The 19,105-nt window shown below is 45.8% G+C and overlaps 1 protein-coding gene across 2 annotated transcripts in view; it reads left to right on the top strand.

Annotated features, from left to right (window-relative positions):
* The window catches only part of PSMD1 (proteasome 26S subunit, non-ATPase 1), a 113,736-nt gene extending 94,854 nt beyond the window's left edge, over window positions 1-18,882 (top strand). Inside the window, exons 20-25 of one of the 2 annotated variants that reach the window (XM_037908122.2) lie at window positions 5,193-5,362; window positions 10,377-10,469; window positions 12,327-12,419; window positions 15,085-15,231; window positions 17,871-18,026; window positions 18,664-18,882. In XM_037908122.2, coding sequence (XP_037764050.1) covers window positions 5,193-5,362; window positions 10,377-10,469; window positions 12,327-12,419; window positions 15,085-15,231; window positions 17,871-18,017 — 650 coding nt within the window. In that variant the 3' untranslated portion in view covers window positions 18,018-18,026; window positions 18,664-18,882. Of the gene's footprint in view, window positions 1-5,192; window positions 5,363-10,376; window positions 10,470-12,326; window positions 12,420-15,084; window positions 15,232-17,870; window positions 18,027-18,663 lie in introns of those variants that run through there. The other variant, XM_043521687.1, reaches the window with a different exon arrangement.
* The last annotated feature ends 223 nt before the right edge of the window (window positions 18,883-19,105 follow it).

Consider the following 19,105-nt stretch of genomic DNA (forward strand, 5'->3'; position numbering starts at 1 on the left):
GCTGAAGAGCAGGAGTGCTCAGCGTGAGTCCAGCAGGTCCTACTGGGAAGCAGACAGCCCTCCACTAGAGCCACCTAGCTAGGTAAATGGAAACGCTTCACGTGCTGGACTTCGGCCCAAGGGGTTGGGCCTGAGCAGACCTCGCTGCTGCTGATCCTGGACTACCTTGTGCATCTTCAGTTCCAAGGGTTGTCCCTTTCATCCATTTCAGGGCAGATCAGTCTTCATGCATGGCATGACAGTCCGGTTCTTAAAAGGTCTGGAGCAGTTCTACCCTCAAGTCTGGGATCCTGTCCCTCCCTGGGAGCCTAATCTGGTACTCGCATAGCTCATGAAAGCGCCCTTTGAGCCCTTGGCATCCTCTTCTCTTCTTCTGCTCTCCTGGAAAGTGTCATTCCTGGTGACGATAACTTCTGCCCAAAGGGTTTCCGAGATTAGGGCACTCATCCTGGAATCGCCTTATATGGTGTTCTTCAAGGACAGGGTCCAGCTGTGACCGCATCTGGCTTCCTGCCAAGGTGGTTTTGTAGTTTCATACAAGCCAGGACATATTCTTGCAGTCTTCTTTCCAAAGCCTCTTAAGTCTGAGGAGGAATATAGATTGCACTCCCTGGACATCAGGAGCGCGCTAGCCTTCTACATAGACAGGACCAAACCGTTTTGCAAGTCGACTCAGTTGTTCGTCGCGGTAGCAAGTAGGATGAAAGGTCATCCAGCGTTTGCCCAGAGGATTTCATCTTGGATCACCGCCTGCATCAGTTTCTACTATGATCAGGTGAAGGTGCCTCCGCCGGCAGTTGTCACCGCGCACTCAACTAGAACGCAGGCCTCGGCGGTGGCCCTCCGGGCCCAGGTGCCCATTCAGGATATCTGCAGAGCTGCTCCCTGGTCGTCTGTTCACATTCACATCTCACTATGTGCTTCCCCAATAAGCTCGAGATGATGCTGGCTTTGGTAGAGCAGTGCTGGAAGATGCACGACCGTGAACTCCGAGCCCACCTCCGGGGATATTGCTTGTGAGTCACCTAGAATGGAATCGACATGAGCAAGCACTCAAAGAAGAAAAAACGGTTACCCACCTTTCATGGCTGTTGTTCTTTGAGATGTGGGTGTTGCTCATATCCATTCCATGACCCACCTCCTGCCCCTCTGTCAGAGTTGCTGGCAAGCAAAAACGGAGAGGGCCTAGGGCCGGTGGTGCCTGATATACCAACTCATGAGCGTGGCACTCTAGAGGGTGCCACAGCCGACCCCGCGGATACCGCTAAGGCAAACGTCTCTGATGACTGTGCACGTGGGTGTGCATGCACCTAGAATGGAATGGACGTGAGCAAGGCACCTCAAAGAACAACGGTTACGAAAGGAAGGTAACCTTTTTTTTTTCTTCCCACAATCAAATGTGACTTCCACCTCCTGTCCTGTTGTACTACAGGCCATTTCCCCCCTTGAATCCTCTCATCCTACATCTGAGAGCTCCATTCACAGCACACTTGCTGCAGCTTGGTCAGAGGACAGACACTGACCTTTATGTTTTAGGACCATGGCTGGTAGGAGACACTGGCATCACTACAGTCATCTTCCTTCCTTCCTTCCTCCGCCATCAGCCCTCCCCCTTATCAGACTTGAGCTCCAGTAGCCTGGTTGGCACAAGACTCAAGGCTACTCCCGAACCATAGTCTCCTGTAGTGTAGCATGTTGCCATGAAGCCTCAGGCCAGCTGGGTCATAGATTTTCTTTCATAGATGTGGACCTGCTTTGAACTTTATCTCTGTCAGGATAGAGTTAAAAAATTCAAGTAAAATCTTGTTTCCATCTTATTCATTTATCATACAGCAGCTTGGGAGAGAGAGAGAGAGAGGTAGGGTGTGTGTGTGTGTGTGTGTGTGTGTGTGAAGAGAGGGGGAGAGTGTATGAAGTAATCATAGGACTGGAAGGGACCTCGAGAGATAAGAGATAAGAAGTTTCCTTCCAAATTACTTAGGGAAGAGCTCACTTTGGATTTGTGCTTGTAAGTCCATCTCAGTATTGTTACCCCAGTAAACATAGATCTGTCAGGAAATGTTTTTCCTGTTTCAAATCCTAAACTCTTTTGATTTCTTGCAAGAATACATTCAGCTGCACAGAGGGGTTCCCTCATATACCTCCAATTCAGTGTTGCTTTCAACTCCTATGAGACACGGAAAAAGCACTGCTCCTTTCTCCCATCCTTGCCTGCCTCTGTTTACAGAGTCCCAATTTAAAATCAGACCTTCCATCAGTAACTCTAGCTATTAGAAACATAAGCCATTATGTACATTAATACTTTTGCCTGCTAGATGAGTGCTGTCCTTTGTGTTCTATTGCATATGCAAATCACCTCGCGGACACAAGTTGACATTGACTCTGCCAGAGGCTTGGTGGTTTATTGGATGAAATATTGACCTTTCTGCTCTGGAAATATAGCACAGGTGGTCTTCATGCTGTCCTAGGTGAAGTAAGCTATGTGCCTCTGCTGATTTAAAAAATAATCAGCATGGCAGTGTTGGGGGAGCCTTTGGGCATTTTTTTCCAGGGGCTGTGAAGTACCATCACACTGTTGTATGTTGATGTGACCCAGTAATGATGAGCTGAACACCATCGTGTTGCACTGGGCCATGCTCTCAGTGTCTTCAGCAAGGGATTTGTCCCATCAGACAAACTTACAACTGGGTGGGAGGAAATCATGGAAGTTAGACCTTGTCTACACTAAAGGGAAAAGTCGATCTAAGCTTCGCAATTTGAGTTACATAAAAAGCGTAACTCAAATTGACATAGCTTAGATCTACTTACCGTGGGGTCCACGCTACACAGGTTGATGGGAGAGTGTTTCCCATCAACTCCCCTTACTCTTCTTGATCCTGGAGTCGACGGGAGAGCGATCGGCGGTCGATTTAGTGGGTCTTGACCTGCTAAATCGACCGCTGATGCATCAGTCGCCTCCGGTAACTGTAGACAAGCCCTTAGATGCTTGCAGCACAGCCACTTAAGGACTGAATTCACTGGGGTATATAACAGCATAACCTAGTTTGTGTTCTTTGCTGTTATGAGTCCATATAAAATCTAGCATAGCAGATCCTGGTAACTTTAGGGTTACACACTGTAGGTCCAATAGACTTTGTGTCAGTAGCAATATAGGTGTGGGGGGTGAATCTTATGGTTATCTTAGGAGCCCTGAAGATCCTCCATGTTTAATCTCCTTTAAGACCTCATTAGAGGCATCGTCTCTGGCCTGGAATGTATCTCTTCTGAGCCTGTTGGTGCTGCTGCTTAATCGTTAAGGCAATAACTGTTATGCAACACAAGGTCCTTCCATCTTTCCTGCTCCCCTACAAACCGTGGACGTGAATGTTGAGTGTGCATTTATGGAGAGCAGAGAAAATGGCATGAACGTATCTCTGAGATCTGTCACTCAGCCAGGAAATTCCAAGGAGTGGATAATGTAATTCTGAAGGTTAAAAATAAAAGGTTGGAAAATAAAATTCCAGTAGTTAGAATAAAACAAGATTAAAGTTGCTTCAGCAATGTGCAGTTGGTTGCTTTTCACAGTCTATCTTATGATCATATAGATAGTAACACAGTAAAGTAAAAGCTTAAACGTGCAAAGGGAGAAAAGGCTAGAAACCAGGAACGTGCAATGTCTTTATTTGCAGGGAGTATGTTTGTGCTTGTACAGTGCCTACCGCAGTGGGGTCCTGATCTCTGAATAGAGTGTCTAGCGGCTACTGCAGTACAAATAATTGATAACAATAAACCAAAAAGAGGGGAACTGCAAGAGAGCAGTGGGCAGAGCACATAGGAGATGTTTGTAAGATGAGATGGCATCCTTCTCTTTCCTCAATAAGAAATCAGCACCGCATTGTCTTCTTTCAGAAGGCAAAGGAATGAGTGTGAGATCTTGTGGTGACAACAGGCAAGCCCCAGTGAAAGTGGGTGTGCAGAGCACTGGGATGGCACAATGCAAGAATCCTTTTCCTTTCTTTGTGTGTGTTTTAAACAGTGGTTTTCCCAGCTTGATCACAAGCAGCAGATCTGATCTTAATCAGCTAGCATATTAGCAAAAACTGATCTCATTATCCTTTGTTTCTTGGTGCATCTCCCAAACTCTGGCAGCAGTAGCACTGAGCAGCTCCACTACAGGTGGCTACTTCTGCAGGGCAGAGGAATGCTGATCTGGGTCTGGGAATCTCAGTTATAAATTGCACTGCACTCGGAATGAGTGCTTGATTGTATTTTAACACAATTAGCCTCTCTGCACCTGGCCTCGTCAGCGGTAATGGACTTGCCTGTTGCCCTCTTCAACTCACTCTGCTAAACCCATCAGAGGACTGAAAATCAGATTTACACTTTCGCTCTTTGCCTGCAGCCCTAGCCTTCCAGTTCAGTTTCTAGCTGAATGTTTCTGCACTTCGTCAACATGTTAAGTTGTTTTGGTCTCTGCATTGCTAGTACAAAACTAAAGACTTTGTTGTCTGACAGAGATTTAATTCTATTGCAAAGCTTGCACAAGCTTGTCTCTTTGCTGCTTAGATTGATAACCTCTAGAAATTACTGTCGAAGTTGCTACTGTTTACATTTTTTTCTACTAGGATGAATAAAAGCATAGGCGTATTTCATCTGTAGGACAGTAGCAGTTCAGGGCATAAGCCTTAGCATTGTAAGAACAGTCCTATTAAATGAATATCATAGAAAACCAGATGCACAATCTGTGTTTCCTGTGATCTGTCCATGATCTGCATGGTGAAATTGGCTGTACCACAGGTCTGGCTGTTTGCTCATGTGCTGACCCTTCCGCTGTCCATACCACAATTGAAGTGTTATTGTCTTGATGCCCTCTTGACAAAATTCATTTGCTGGGGGCAGGGAGGGGTTGTCTCTCCACTGGTTCCATGTTGGGACAATAACTAGCTGCCCGAAGCACCACTGTAAATTACATTGCCACAGGCGGTGGTGCATAACCTGAGACCAGAAGCTGAACTAATGGGGAACTGCATCCCAGAGGGTTTGCTCTTCAAGTTGAGTGTTGAGGACACTGTGGTTTAGTTTCTGCTATGGCTGTCTTCCTGGCAGTTGTTTCAGAGACAGCTCATTGAAGCGTCTGTTTTGAGCAGCGCTGAGAAGCGGACTGGCTGCCCTCTCCTAACTGACTCTGTCTGTGATTCTCCCCTTCTCCTCAGGTGGCCATAATGTAACTATCTCGCTGCAGTCAAGGACAGGACATACTCACATGCCTTCAGTGGTGGGGGTACTGGTCTTCACTCAGTTCTGGTTCTGGTTCCCCCTGTCACACTTCTTGTCATTGGCTTACACCCCAACCTGTGTCATTGGCCTTAACAAGGACCTTAAGGTATGTGCTTCCATGGTTGATACAGAAGTCTGATGAGAGATGAAATAGCTGGATGACAACTGCCTGCTGTTCCATAATGTTTTCCATCATAAGCACCGATCATTAGCTTTCTGCGAGTTTGTTCATGAAGGGAATCTTACTACAAACAGCACAAGAATCATGTGTTCTGCATGGTGCTGAAGAGTATCAATAGCTGAATATTTATGATGAGTTGCTGGTACATGATGAGTTGCTGGCACAAAGAGAGCAAGGCCTTTCCTAACCATGTTCTTTTCATCGCCAAGGGAATTCAGTCTGTAAGTTTTAACTTCCTGGGGTCCTTACGTTGCACCAGTACCATTGTGTCTGGCCTCTGCATTAGCTTCCTGGTTTACCCCCTTTTCATTCTGAATGCTGTCAGCTCATCTGCAGAGAATCTGTGGAGGTCAGCCTGGCAGAGCTTTGGGCACCATCCAAGTTTGGGAACTCTTTTTAAATTCTGTTCCTGTTGAACCAGCTTCTAACAGTTTGCCTGGCCATCATGTCCTAGCTGCTTATTATACAACCTTGCCTTCTTGGGAGGAGATAGAGAAATCATGGATGTTACAGTGTGGGGGGGATATGAATACAGCCCCTATTGTAAATCTCTGAAGGAGTCCAGTTGTTTGAGGAAAGAGTTCCAAAGATGCATTGACTGCACTGTGCCCATTGAAACACTATACTGTGCCTTGGTAATGGTGCATTAAGACCTCTTCATGGGTTGTAATATAGGATAGGAGATGGTTTTAGAACATATTTTGACCTTATCCACTGTAGCTAGCTACAGTGTGCTAGAAACTGTAGCTGGAAAAGTGTGAAAAGCTAATATTAATCGTAGTGCTTCAATTTTGTTTGAGCCTTAGCGTAGACAGGGCTGATATTACCGTGGGTGACTGGTGGGATTTGAATCATTCAGTCCCTGTGGGTAGAGATCTGAGTATTAAAGATTGCATCAGGTAAGCCCTTCAAAAGGTTACACTTTAAAGCTTCCCATTACAGAAAGCCTACTGCCTCCTGGCTAAGGATGTGATGCTTCACTCTCTGGGTTTGAAAAATATGCCTAAAACGTAGAATGAGAGGAGCCAATATTTCACTCTGACACTAGTGAAAGTCACTGGTAAATCAGCAGTTTGAGTTGAGTCAGAATCTAGAGTGATGGAAGCCTGAATGTTTTGCAGTTTGTGCTGCAGTCTCCCTCTTTGTGCTGGAAAAGCCCGATCGTGCACAGCAATCTTTCGCAGGCTTATTTATGTGCACTGGCATATTGTATTGGTTTTCTGGTTTTCTTTCCTGCACTGTGTACATTTCACTACAGGGAGATGAAACCTTGCAATTTCAGAGTCTCTCATCAAATGGCACTAGCTTCATTAAAATATTGGTAGATTCTAAACCCACCAAAGTGTCAAACTATGCCCATGAGGATTCAGGAGTGAGGCTAGAAATAGGACATGCTTTCTGGATTCCTAGGTATAAAAGTAGGGAAAGGACCAATTGGTCAGCTAATTCCTCTCCCTACATTGTAGCACTTCGAGGGCTATCCTCCCCTCAGCATGCTCAGTATTTATTTGACTCTTCCGTTAACACTGAAGGGATTGGGGAACACGCTTGTTGCACTGCTGATATAGTAACAGTGCCCAAGTCCTGTAGTTCTTGTTTGTTGTTACAGTGAAAATTGTGCTAAGACCAGGATTTAAATTCAGCTAGAACTGTCTGGAGCCCAGCTCTGGTAATATTTTCATGGCTCTGGGGGCCCGTGAGCCAGTTCCAGGATGTCCGTGGGGCTGCACAGGGCTGGAGTCACGGCACCTAGCAGAAGCCCCTAGCCCCACCACAGGGCAGAAGCCCCAAGCTCCACTCCTTCCCCACCGGGTCTGGTAGGCGGAAAATGGAGAGGGCATGGGGGGCTTCAGAACATACTTCAAGAGAATTTAAGCCCTGGCTAAGACCCCACATTTATGAAGGGACCAGTTCAAGTTCCACTGTTAATTAACTACATCTCCAACTCAACTCGATATCACCCTATCATTCTTCCCTGATCATACCCAGAGACTCATGAGGGCCTCCTGGTCTTCAGCCTCCAGAGTCCTCACTGGGGAGTCCCACATGGATCCACTTTCTCCCTCATCCTGTTCCACACTTACGTAAAACCACCAGAGGAGATTGTGGAACAGCATAGACTGGAATGCCAGCAATGCCCAGACTGAACCCAGTTCCGTCACCTTCACTCACCCGTAGAGCGCTGTATCCCAGCTGGGCTGGGACCTGGCTGAGATCAGCAACTTCCTCCAGGAATAGCTGAGGTGACTTTGGCGGGGAGAGAGAGAAGCACTTTGAAGAATTCACTGCCTCTTTGGCATCCTCCTCCACCAAGGGCCTCCAAGCGTCAGAGCAGCCATCGGCCATGGTGAGCTCTGGACTTCTCACCACATCTGGATTCCAAATAGCTACAGTCACGGGAAGCTCCCTTTCTGTCTACTCTGCCCCCTCCTGTGAGGATCAGACTTAGCCTCAGTGACCCCTGTATCCATCCCCCTGGGTTGGCTAATGTAACTCCCTCCGCCAAAGAATGAAACCAGCAGCTGTTGTTTTTTTTTTAAGGTTCCAAATAAAGCAGTACAGGGCTCTGAGAAGCTGTCACCCCACTGCTCTGCACTGGCTCCCTGTGTAATATGGGTTAAATTCAGGATTACAGTTCTTACCTTCAAAGCAGTCAGCAGGACTGGTCCAAGTTACAGGGCTACAGCTGTTTGCCATCACCCGGCATAACGTCAGAGCAGAGCTGTCTGTGCCAAGGGACTGCGACTCCGGAATGCTCTCCCGTTCCGTGTATGTTAGTGTTAAATGATGGCACCCTTCTGTGTGCAGCTAACGAGTGATGTCTCAGTTAGTCTGAAAGGAGCTTGGTTCAAAAGGCCATTTCTGTGTAAGCTCCCCATTGCCGTTGTGATGGGTTGGATCACAGAAACCCCCTTGGGAACTGCCACCTGATGTGCTGAGACTACCCCTGAGCCTGTTTCCCCGACAGCTTCGGACATCAGTGCCCTGCCTGGTTTGAGCCAGATACGCTACCCTGCTGGAAACCCAGACCAAGGTCTGAACCATGTCCCCTAAACGCTGCAGGCTTAACTGAAAACAGCTTAAGAAGTGTTCCTGTTTCTAACACTCAGATGCCCAACTCCCAATGGGATCCAAACCCCAAATAAATCCGTTTTACCCTGTATAAAGCTTATACAGGGTAAACTCATAAATTGTTCACCTTCTATAACACTGATAGAGAGAGATGTACAGTTGTTTGCCCTCCCCCCCCCCCCGGGTTAATTAATAAGTAAAAAGTGATTTTATTAAATACAAAAAGTAGGATTTAAGTGGTTCCAAAAGTAACAGACAGAACAAAGTGAATTACCAAACAAAATAAAATAAAACACGCAAGTCTAATACAGTAGGAAAGCTGAATACAGATAAAATCTCACCCTCAGAGATGTTTCAATAAGCTTCTATCACAGACTGGATGCCTTCCTGGTGTGGGCATAATTCTTTCCCCTGGTACAGCCCTTGTTCCAGCTCAGGTGATAGCTAGGGGATTTCTCATGACTGTAGTCCCTTTTGTTCTGTTCTACTGCCTTATATAGCTTTGGCACAAGGCGGGAATCTTTTGTCTCTCTGGGTTCCCACCCCTCCTTCTAAATGGAAAAGTACCAGGTTAAAGATGGATTCCAGTAGCAGGTGACATGATCACATGTCACTGTAAGACCTCAAGCCCTCATTCCTCCCAGGCTGACTCACAGCAAGGCTTGCCTGCAAACAGAGCCATCCACAGTCAATTGTCCTGGCTGATAGGAGCCATCAAGATTCCAAACCACCATTAATGGCCCACATGTTGCATAACTACAATAGGACCTCAGAGTTATATTTCATATTTCTAGTTTCAGGTACAAGAGTGATACATTTATTCAAATAGGATGACCACGCTCAGTAGATAATAAGCTTTGTAATGATACCTTACAAGAGACCTTTTGCATGAAGCATATTCCAGTTCCATTATATTCACACTCATTAGCATATTTTCATAAAATCATACAGAGTGCAGCGTCACAGCGGTAGTATCAGAGCACCTCTCAAATACTAACAGAGGGCGCCCAGGGAATTGGTGGCAGTACTGGGATTTGATACCAGATCTCTTGAATCCACATCCAGTGCCACAACCACACAGCCATCGTTCCTCCCTCGGCTTTCTGGGGCTCTCAGCTCTAATTGTGCTCTAATTCCTTGTGATTATTTTTTAAGGTGCACAACATTTTTCATGTAAGTTGAGCAACTCAATTTTACTGGCTAAAACCTTGTAGGTCATATAGCTTTCAATGCTCTTTCATTTGGCCTCTTCCAACTCTTACCTGTTCTGGCACTGAAGAGATGTGTTGGGAAGGAAAAGCAGCTTAGATACAGTGGTGGTGAGTGCAGTATAAATATTTGGATGGATGGATAGATAGGAGGGCAGTTGAAGAAAGCTGTCTGGCCGTATCCAACCGGGGGAGTGGAGTGTAATGTAATGTGAAACCAGTGAAACTTGTACTGCTGTCTTGGAAAAAGTGAATGGCGGAAGATGCGTGGTCTAGTCTGCCGTGCACAGATAAAGCTGATCCTGTTTTAGGTCTTAAGGCCAGTTTTGTGCAAAAGACAGCCACAGCTAAACCATGACAGCGTCATAACCATGAAGAAACAGCTGGATGTGCGTAGTGTGCAGTAAGCTGGAGAAGCAGAAAATGCCGTACCAGAGTTGAATTATATCATAATTGAATAACGATGTTACAGCTGAACATTTGCCACGGATGGCAGCTTCTCAGCTTCCGGAGGGGGAAAAGGGAAGCTTTTGTACTTTAGATGATTTGTGTTTATCTTTGTAAGGAGGAAAAGGCAACCAAGGCAGCTATTCTGCTGTTTTGGTTCTTTCCCTTTACTTTCCTGTAACAATTCTTTCAAAAGTCTGTATTTTTTTTAGATGCCAAAAGTCCAGTACAAATCCAACTGCAAGCCCTCTACTTTTGCATATCCTGCCCCTCTGGAGGTACCAAAGGAAAAGGAGAAGGAAAAGGTTGGTAAGCTGATCGGCTGACTTTTCTACACTCTGTGGACTCACCCACTATGAACATTAACCTTCCTGGCATTAGCCCATGGCAACGTATTCCTTAGGAATGAAGAAAAGATTGTCAGTTGCTAGTATCTCTGAGAGTAAATATTACGTAACTCTGGCCGTGTAGCAGCATTCTCTTCCTCACGGACTTCTTTCCTTTGTAATAGCAGTTGCACTCAACATACCTGGACGCTTCTTATTGCCACATGAGCTTTGTGAAATGGGTGAGGGTGGCCGTAAAAATTGGCCCATTGATTTTAATTCACTGAGCTCACCACCTTTCTGTCTCTCTCGTTGCTGAGTCTGGAATTCACTGTCGCTTGTAATCTCTGTGCTGGGATTTGACTGGCGCCTTCCTTGACTAGCCAGATGAGCAGGAGAGCTGTTACAGGAGTATTTACCATGTACATATTGCTCCTTTGCGCATAGCATCTTTTTGTTCTGTATTCATACAGCACCGAGCACAGTGAGTTTATGACTAGGGCTCCTAGGTGCAATGGTAATACAAATAATAAATAACAGTCCTTGAGGGCAGGAGTCCAAAGTGTCCCAACAGCTAACGCAAGGCATAAGCATTCATGGGTAGACTCTGTGGGCCTGTGCGCTGCAAAAAGGTAAATGTAGAAATGGTAACGTCCCGGTAAGAAAATTGAGCCTCAGGTGGTCCGTCTTTGGCTGGATAGGTGTCCTCACACAAAGGTGGGCAGCTCATGTGCCCATAGAACTTGATCATCACCATCCGTGGCTTGACTGCAGCAGGCGGAGCAGACCTGCCAGCCGCCAGAGAGAGGCAGCAGAGGTGTGTCCTCAGGCATGTCTTGCTAATGCGTGTGGCATCTGGTGAAAATTGCTAAGCAGTTTAAGAAAACCGAACACTAGAAATGAGGGGTTCTCGGAGTTAGAGAACAGAAGCCTGTAGAAATTAGCCCAAATGAGGGCAATAGACTACTACCAAGCAGCTGGTTTTTGCCTTGGGATAGGACCGGATTGTGCACAAAGGCAAGTAATAGCATAAGAAATTTCACAGTGGCAGGTACTTCTGGACATATCCCTCCCTTTCCAAAATTCAAACCCCATGGCTGATTCTGGCCCACCCTTAGAATACCTTGATATGGCACCCTAAGACTCCACCAAAACCTTAGAGGAATGGATAATCTTTCCAGGAGCAGGAACGGACGGGCAGGGCTGACACAGGTCTGCCTGCTGACCCTGTGGTGATGGTGGTGTTGTCTAACACTGATTGTTGAAAAGAAGCTATGGACGCTCAGAGAAGATCAGCCCAATTGTTTCTTCCTCGGATGAAACTTTTCACATCCTGGGCTGTTGCAGTGTGTCTGCCATTGTGTGCCAGTTACCCATAACAGCTGTGGATTACAGTAGTGCCGGGGTAGAGGAGTGGTGAAAAGGATTACGACATTGTCAAGAATCTCTCTTCTGGCTTGATGTTGCCTTGTCACTGAAACCATGGGAGCGAACTTCCCCATGGTAAGAATTCCTTGTCACTGCTCAAATTTAAAGAAATCCCTTAGTAGGGAAAACAAAACAGCATTGAGTAATCTCTACATTAGGGAGCTTGCCCTCTCTTCACTTACAGAAACTAACCAGATCTGATTGTGTAACACCCTTTTCCACTCCTGCTTGCCATTTTGTCTTCTGCGTGCCCCTCTGTTTGTGCTGCTTACAAGGTAGTGGGTGGGTAGTGAAACTGAAAATTGGCACAGTGCTGACTCTCCTTTTGGTCTGCTTGCCTGGCTGGGAGATGAGCCCTGCGTACAGTGTTGAAGCCATTCTGAAAGCCTTCTTTGTTGAAATGTCCAGGTTTCTACTGCTGTGTTGTCCATCACCGCAAAAGCCAAGAAGAAGGAGAAGGAGAAGGAGAAAGAGAAAAAGGAAGAGGAGAAAATGGAAGTGGTGGGTATAAGCCATAAATATCAAAATGTCCTCCAGCGAGTTTTGTCTGGGGGGCTGTGTATCACATGAACACTGGCTCCTATACACATCTCTGTTCCCGTCATCACCTGCATTACCGTAGTTTCTCAGAACCGTGTTAACTTGATTCAGTATATGGAGTAACTTATCCAGGCACAAGGTTCTTGTGGGGCTGTGGAAGAAATGTAATAAAATTCCTGTTCTTTGGTGCACCACTGGTGACTTTTTAACAATCTTTCTTATAGCAGTTGCTTGGAGGTGACTGCTGTAGTTAACAGAGTAACAGCCGTGTTAGTCTGTATCCGCAAAAAGAAAAGGGGTACTTGTGGCACCTTAAATTTGTTGGTCTCTAAGGTGCCACAAGTACTCCTTTTTTTTTTTTTTTGCTATAGGTAAGGTTCCCAAGCTAGTTAAATTCTAACCTACTGTTTTCACACACCCATTACATTCTGAAAATATTTATCTTTCTGCCTATAATTTTCATGCGTGCTGATCTATCAGAGGGGGGGAAATACTTTCTCCATTCTAAACCATTGTTGGACTTTATTTCTGCAGTGTGCAACCCCCCCACTCCCCCAATCCTCCAACAATAGCTGAACTTTGCATGCAAGGTCCTCAGCTGGTGTAGATTATCATAGCTACAGTCACTTCCATGGAGCTCTGCTGACTTACCATCAGCTGACAATTTGGCCTGAGAACGTGAAACTTTATATGCAAGTTGGACACACTGAGGAGTATCTTCAGGAGCAAGTTTGCAGGAAAGGAGATGGAATTAGCTGGATTATAAATGATTGATGGAACTGATTCTGAGACGACTCAGGCAGCTAAAATTCTTAACGTAGCCTAATGAAGAACATACTTTTGTGATATCCCAACATGCAGTTGTTGCTGCTGGAACAGTTTGTGAGTGAGAAACTGTCATATTGAAAGTCAGCAAAAACCTCCCCAAAATCTGCTTTAACATCAGGGGTGTGAAAAGATCACAGGTATGGGGGAGAATTGCAGATTCTGGATTTGTGGGGTGACATCATCGCTGTAGCAGCATTTCCCAAAGTTTTGTAAATTCTGTACTCTTCAAATTCCATGGTTTTTTCATTTCCAAATACCTCCCCTCACCCAGCACTATATAAATAATAGATGTTCAGATAACCCATCTTTGCAGAAAACTCCTTCCAGGTAAACAGCAGCAGCTGCTAAGGTTGGGTTTCGTTTTGCCTCATTCACCGTAACGAGGTGTCTATGTCAAAGCCTGCCTGGGCCTCGCTGAGGTTATGAATTAGGGGCAGCTTCTTTATTCTGTCGAATGGAAAACAAAATGGCATGTGGAAAAACAGCGGTGTACCATCAAGGTGGCACACTTAAAATAACATGTGCCTACAGCAACGTGAGCGTGACCACAGTGCGTGCACACAATATACGGGACAACTTCTATCGCGTTAACTTCTATTCACTTTTCAGGCTGTGTAGTACTATTATCTGTGTGCAACATAGTTGCACATGAGTTAAAGCAGCTGTTGGGATCTTTAACTTTTGTGTTTCTTGACCCTTCCACAGCACAACTGTAACATTAACATAGTCTTTGGATTGTGTTATTCACACAGCACTGTACACTAAGCAAAACGTGCCAGGCAAATGAGCCTTCCTCCAAACAGCTCTGTGGTCTAAAATCACGTGAAAGTGAAGAAAGGCTACGGTGAGTCAGAAGGGCTCTGTGTGTCAGCTGTGTGGAAAGCTGACCTAGACACACTGAGTTGTTTGAGAAGGAAAAGCAGCGAGACAAAGAGAGACTGCTGCCCCCTGTTGTGTTTGAGCTAACATAGGGTCCTGGCTGCATCTCTGCTTTCCCATTTTCTCATACAGCTCGTATGAGGTTTGCTGGAGTCCTGTGGCATTTGCTGCTGTTCGTGAATCTGGTACCTGAGAGAGTGCCTTCTGCTGTCACAAGGGGTGCCTGCTCTGAACCTTACATTTGGTGCCTATCACACAGCTGCTTTCTAGAAGTACCTAGTTAGTCTCTGACCTCCTCCCCTCTTATCAAACTGTGACCAGCAGAAGGGAAAAGGTAACCCACACTCTGAAATGTTTTCATGAGGCTACATAAATGCTTCTGTCTCAAATCACAGCCTCTGCTGAGTCCGGAACTGAGCAGAATTGTACCTGGAACCGTCTGTAAAGAGTCACCAGGATGGAGTCATTTTGGTCAAGTTGCCATGACTGCCAATGACATAAGATGTCAGTGACAGCTTTATAGCTAGGAAAATCCCACCTGCATTTGGCACCTTTTGTGTGCCGGGTTGTAACATGCAGCATGAAAAGTCCTGGGCTTTATTGAGTGGCTATTGAAAGTGGAAGTTTGCTGGGCCACTGCAACCTCTTATGTAACTCTTGTGCCCCTGGAATCTGGATTGCTCTTACAATAAGGTTCTGCTCTGGGGGAATTCAGATGCCTTGGGTTTATATAAGTATTCACTGTGCTTTGTGGTGGGGAATTAGCCTGATTGACTCCTTTATCTTAAGAGACTGTCTCTTAAACAGGTTTTTGAGTTACTGCTCATGCTGTGTGGATCAAGCAGCAAGTTTGACCCCAGCCTCAAATGTGAGAGGATTGAAGGCTGCAGGTAAACCATGGTGGCCTTGTGTTTTGTAGGATGAGACTGAGAAGAAGGAAGAGAAAGAAAAGAAAAAGGAGCCCGAACCCAACTTCCAGCTGCTGGATAACCCAGCCAGAGTCATGCCTGCTCAGCTGAAAGTCCTCACCGTGACAGAGAGCTGCCGATATCAGCCTTTTAAACCAGTGAGTGCAACCTACCTTGTGCAAACCTAACACCCTGTTCTCACACTTGGAGAGTTCCCAGCGGACGTGCTTTGCGCTGGGATCTTGCATGTGGACAGGACAGCTGTGTGTGTTCCTGAGAACTAAAACCATAACAGCTGATGGCTGTACTGTGTTTTAGAGGCCACATGATATATCCCCATGTCTCATTTTTACTTCCTTATGTCCCTCTTCTCAATTGCTTTCACACATTTGTAGTTATTGGAAGGCAGAGCTACTCTAGGTCCATATAATGCCCTAATGCTGCTACTTTACATTCTCTTACCCTATGCTCTCTTCAGAGATCCTGACCCAGAAACTGATGATATGCCCATTGACATCTAATAAAAACCTCATGGGGGACTGGGGAATTGAACCATCATAAGACTGTGTAACGATTTGCAGTAACTGCAAACTGAAGCCTGGATCTGTAGCTTGTAGGGTCACCGGAGAATTAGAGTTAGCTTACAGTTACTCTCTGTGTCTTGCACTCCTCCATAGGTGCTAAGGTGAAAGGGCAGATGGACTGGACAGCGTTCCAGTGTAAGCAATAGAGATAAAAGGTTTGGGGATGAAGATTTGTGCCGAACGTTTTTGAGAAGCGGGCATGTTCAGTCTAGAATGGTCTGCAGATTTGAAACGTATGGTATAAACAGCAAGTAGGGGTCAGTTTATTCTCCTTAAATAAGGAAAAACAGCCAGTCAAGGGTTCTACGCTGCAGCAGGGAAAATTTTAACTTTCGCTGGAAAAAGCTGACCTGAGGAGCTATGGAATTTCCACTAGTGGAGCTACTGGAGAACAGTCTACAGCCCCATATATCAGGGATGGCTCGGGAATAATGACATCTGCCCAGCCACGATGCACAGCGGAATAGTGGCAGATGGACAGGAGGCTATGTCAGTCCAGTTGATTCTTTGTAGTGGTGGGAAATGGCAGCTCGTAATGATTAAGGATGGCAGTGAAAAACCTCATTTGGAGTGTAGCATAGGGCCTCGCAACACTCATGCCCCTTCTCCAGGAGCTGATGTTTCAAGAGTGGATGGTATGTTTCCGTTCCTCTTGTCTCCCCCAAAGCTGCTGCTGTCATTCATGGCTGGGCCTGCAAGGGCTGCTTTCCCAGTGCTAGCGGCCTGTATTCTGCCTAGAACAGAGGGCAGTGGTCTCCATTCCAAGCCGGCGTCCCTGACATCAGAGCTGTGAGAACTGCTATCCCACCGGCGGGCTGCCGCAGTCATGTTTTTTAGGGTTCTCAGATACATTTAAGGGACTTGAAGCTCAGCCTAGTACATCATGCTCACTGAGTTTAGATCTTAATATAGCTCTGAAATGTCTTCTAGATTTGGTGTCAATGCTGTGAAATTCATTATCACTTGTGCTGGGATTTTATTACTATGCAGTGGGTTGTATGCATAGATGGTGTTTTTACTGAATAGAACAGGAGTACTTGTGGCACCTTAGAGATTAACAAATTTATTAGAGCAAAAGCTTTCGTGGGCTTACAGCCCTCATCATCGCATGCATAGAATGGAACATATATACATACAGATAAGTTGGAAGTTAACGTACAAACTGTGACAGGTTTCAGAGTAACAGCCGTGTTAGTCTGTATTCGTAAAAAGAAAAGGAGTACTTGTGGCACCTTAGAGACTAACCAATTTATTTGAGCATAGCTTTCGTGAGCTACAGCTCACTTCGTTGGATGCATACTGTGGAAAGTGTAGAAGATCTTTTTATATACACACAAAGCATGAAAAAATACCTTCTCCCACCCCACTCTCCTGCTGGTAATAGCTTATCTAAAGTGACCACTCTCCTTACAATGTGTATGATAATCAAGTTGGGCCATTTCCAGCACAAATCCAGGTTTTCTTACCCCCTCGCCCCCCCACACACAAACCCACTCTCCTGCTGGTAATAGCTTATCTAAAGTGACCACTCTCCTTACAATGTGTACGATAATCAAGGTGGGCCATTTCCAGCACAAATCCAGGGTTTAACAAGAACGTGGGGGGGGGGGGTTCCTTCCCCCCCCCGACGTTCTTGTTAAACCCTGGATTTGTGCTGGAAATAGCAAAGTCCCAAACCACAGAGGGGTTTCTAGACACAACACCGTGACATTATCCAGAAGCATATTCTATATGCATGTCCACAGATCCATAGTCACGGTCACTTATTCCATTCCCCTTGTTATGAGGCTAGAATGTGAATGACTGGATGCCTCTATTCAGAGTGTTTCAGTAACTCATAAACACACGGGCCGTAAAGCCTACTAGCTTCCAATTTGATTCATAAACATTTGAGACAATCTAAAGCTTCCAAGTGCCGCATTTTAATAAATCAGTGTATTCAACCCTTCCCTCCTGTCCCTTTACATTTTGTCTGCCCCTGGTGGTGTGACACTGGTATGTACAATGGGAGAATACTTTGCTTTCATTGTAACAGACCACGGAAAGCTGTTTTCACCCCTTGCTTTGAGTGGAGCATTCACACTGATGGGGTGATTGTAACCCAGGGGACTTGGGGTCCTGTTTCTGTCCTAGGTCAAGGACAATCCTACACGAAACAGAGGTATTCTTGAATGTCTCTAGGCACTGACACATTCTCTGCACTTGGCTTCTAGCTTTCCATTGGTGGCATCATCATTCTGAAGGACACCAGTGCGGATATGGAGGAGCTGGTGGAACCAGTGGCAGCCCATGGCCCGAAGATTGAGGAAGAGGAGCAAGAACCTGAACCACCAGAGCCTTTTGAGTACATTGATGACTAGGATCCTGAGGTATGGTGCAGTTCTCTAGCTCCTCCGTTAATAGGTAGAGTAAAAACTCCATCCATCAGAGGACCCAGTGTTTAAACGTTTTGCTCTTTTTTCTTTTTTTTTAAGGGGTCGTGTGCTTTTGTGTCGATAGAAGTACATTGTGCTGATTTTTTCACAATGGCAGTTTTAGCTGAAAGGGAAAGGCTCCCTCTCTCCAACCTTAGTCGTCTTGTCCCAGCAGTACAGGCTTGTGCACAGAGAGGGACACAAGCCACAATCTCAGCTTCTGTGACCACATCCCTGAGCTAAATGGAGTGAGCCAAAGTCCACCTACTCCAGGCATTACATTATCTAACTGCAGGCTCCTTCATAAATAGCGTGGGGCGTGTGTGACTGAGCTGACATGCTGGTTTGCTGATGAAAATCAGAATCCAGTTGCCTTGTTTCTGATTGTAGGGTTAAAAATGCGCATGGATTAGTGGTCAGTCGGGATACCTCGTTTCTTGCCAACAACTGGGTGTGTCACGAACACTGGAGCTTCAGTACCAGACCCAGAGGATCTTAGCTGCTTGTAGGAGCATACAAATGTGGGCTCTTTTGGGACTGGGCAGAAGATGGCCTCAGCTAATGTTTTTGCCTTTTTGGTCTCCATCTCCAGGACAAGCTCTGCTAAAGAAGATGCTTTGTCTGATATTGGAAACACACGAGGAAATTCCTACGGAGACCTGCCATTCAATGCATGCAGCATCACCTCTGCGCTGACCTGATGCTGATGGTCTGTGGTTTGAGTGCAGAAGAGATATATGCCGTTTAGTGTACTCTTTCACAAAACTTTGTTTTCAAATGAATATATTAAAACCTCTTGATGGAAAACTTGCTTTTGTTTTGACGTCCCAGTTTATCTAAAGGAGGGGAAGATTCATCAGCCTCCCAGCACTTGAATGTACAGGCTCTGAGTCATCCTCTGACTCCCTCTTCTTCCTATATTAGGTGGGTTTCCCCTTATAGGTGTGCCCAGCTGTATCCAGTGCTGCTGGCAGGCCTTAACCTATGGTAGACTAGAACAATAAGGATGCCTTTTAAAAATGACCCATGCACAT

This window comes from Chelonia mydas, chromosome 9 (genome assembly GCF_015237465.2).
Source record: "Chelonia mydas isolate rCheMyd1 chromosome 9, rCheMyd1.pri.v2, whole genome shotgun sequence".
Classification (NCBI taxonomy): Eukaryota; Metazoa; Chordata; order Testudines; family Cheloniidae; genus Chelonia; species Chelonia mydas.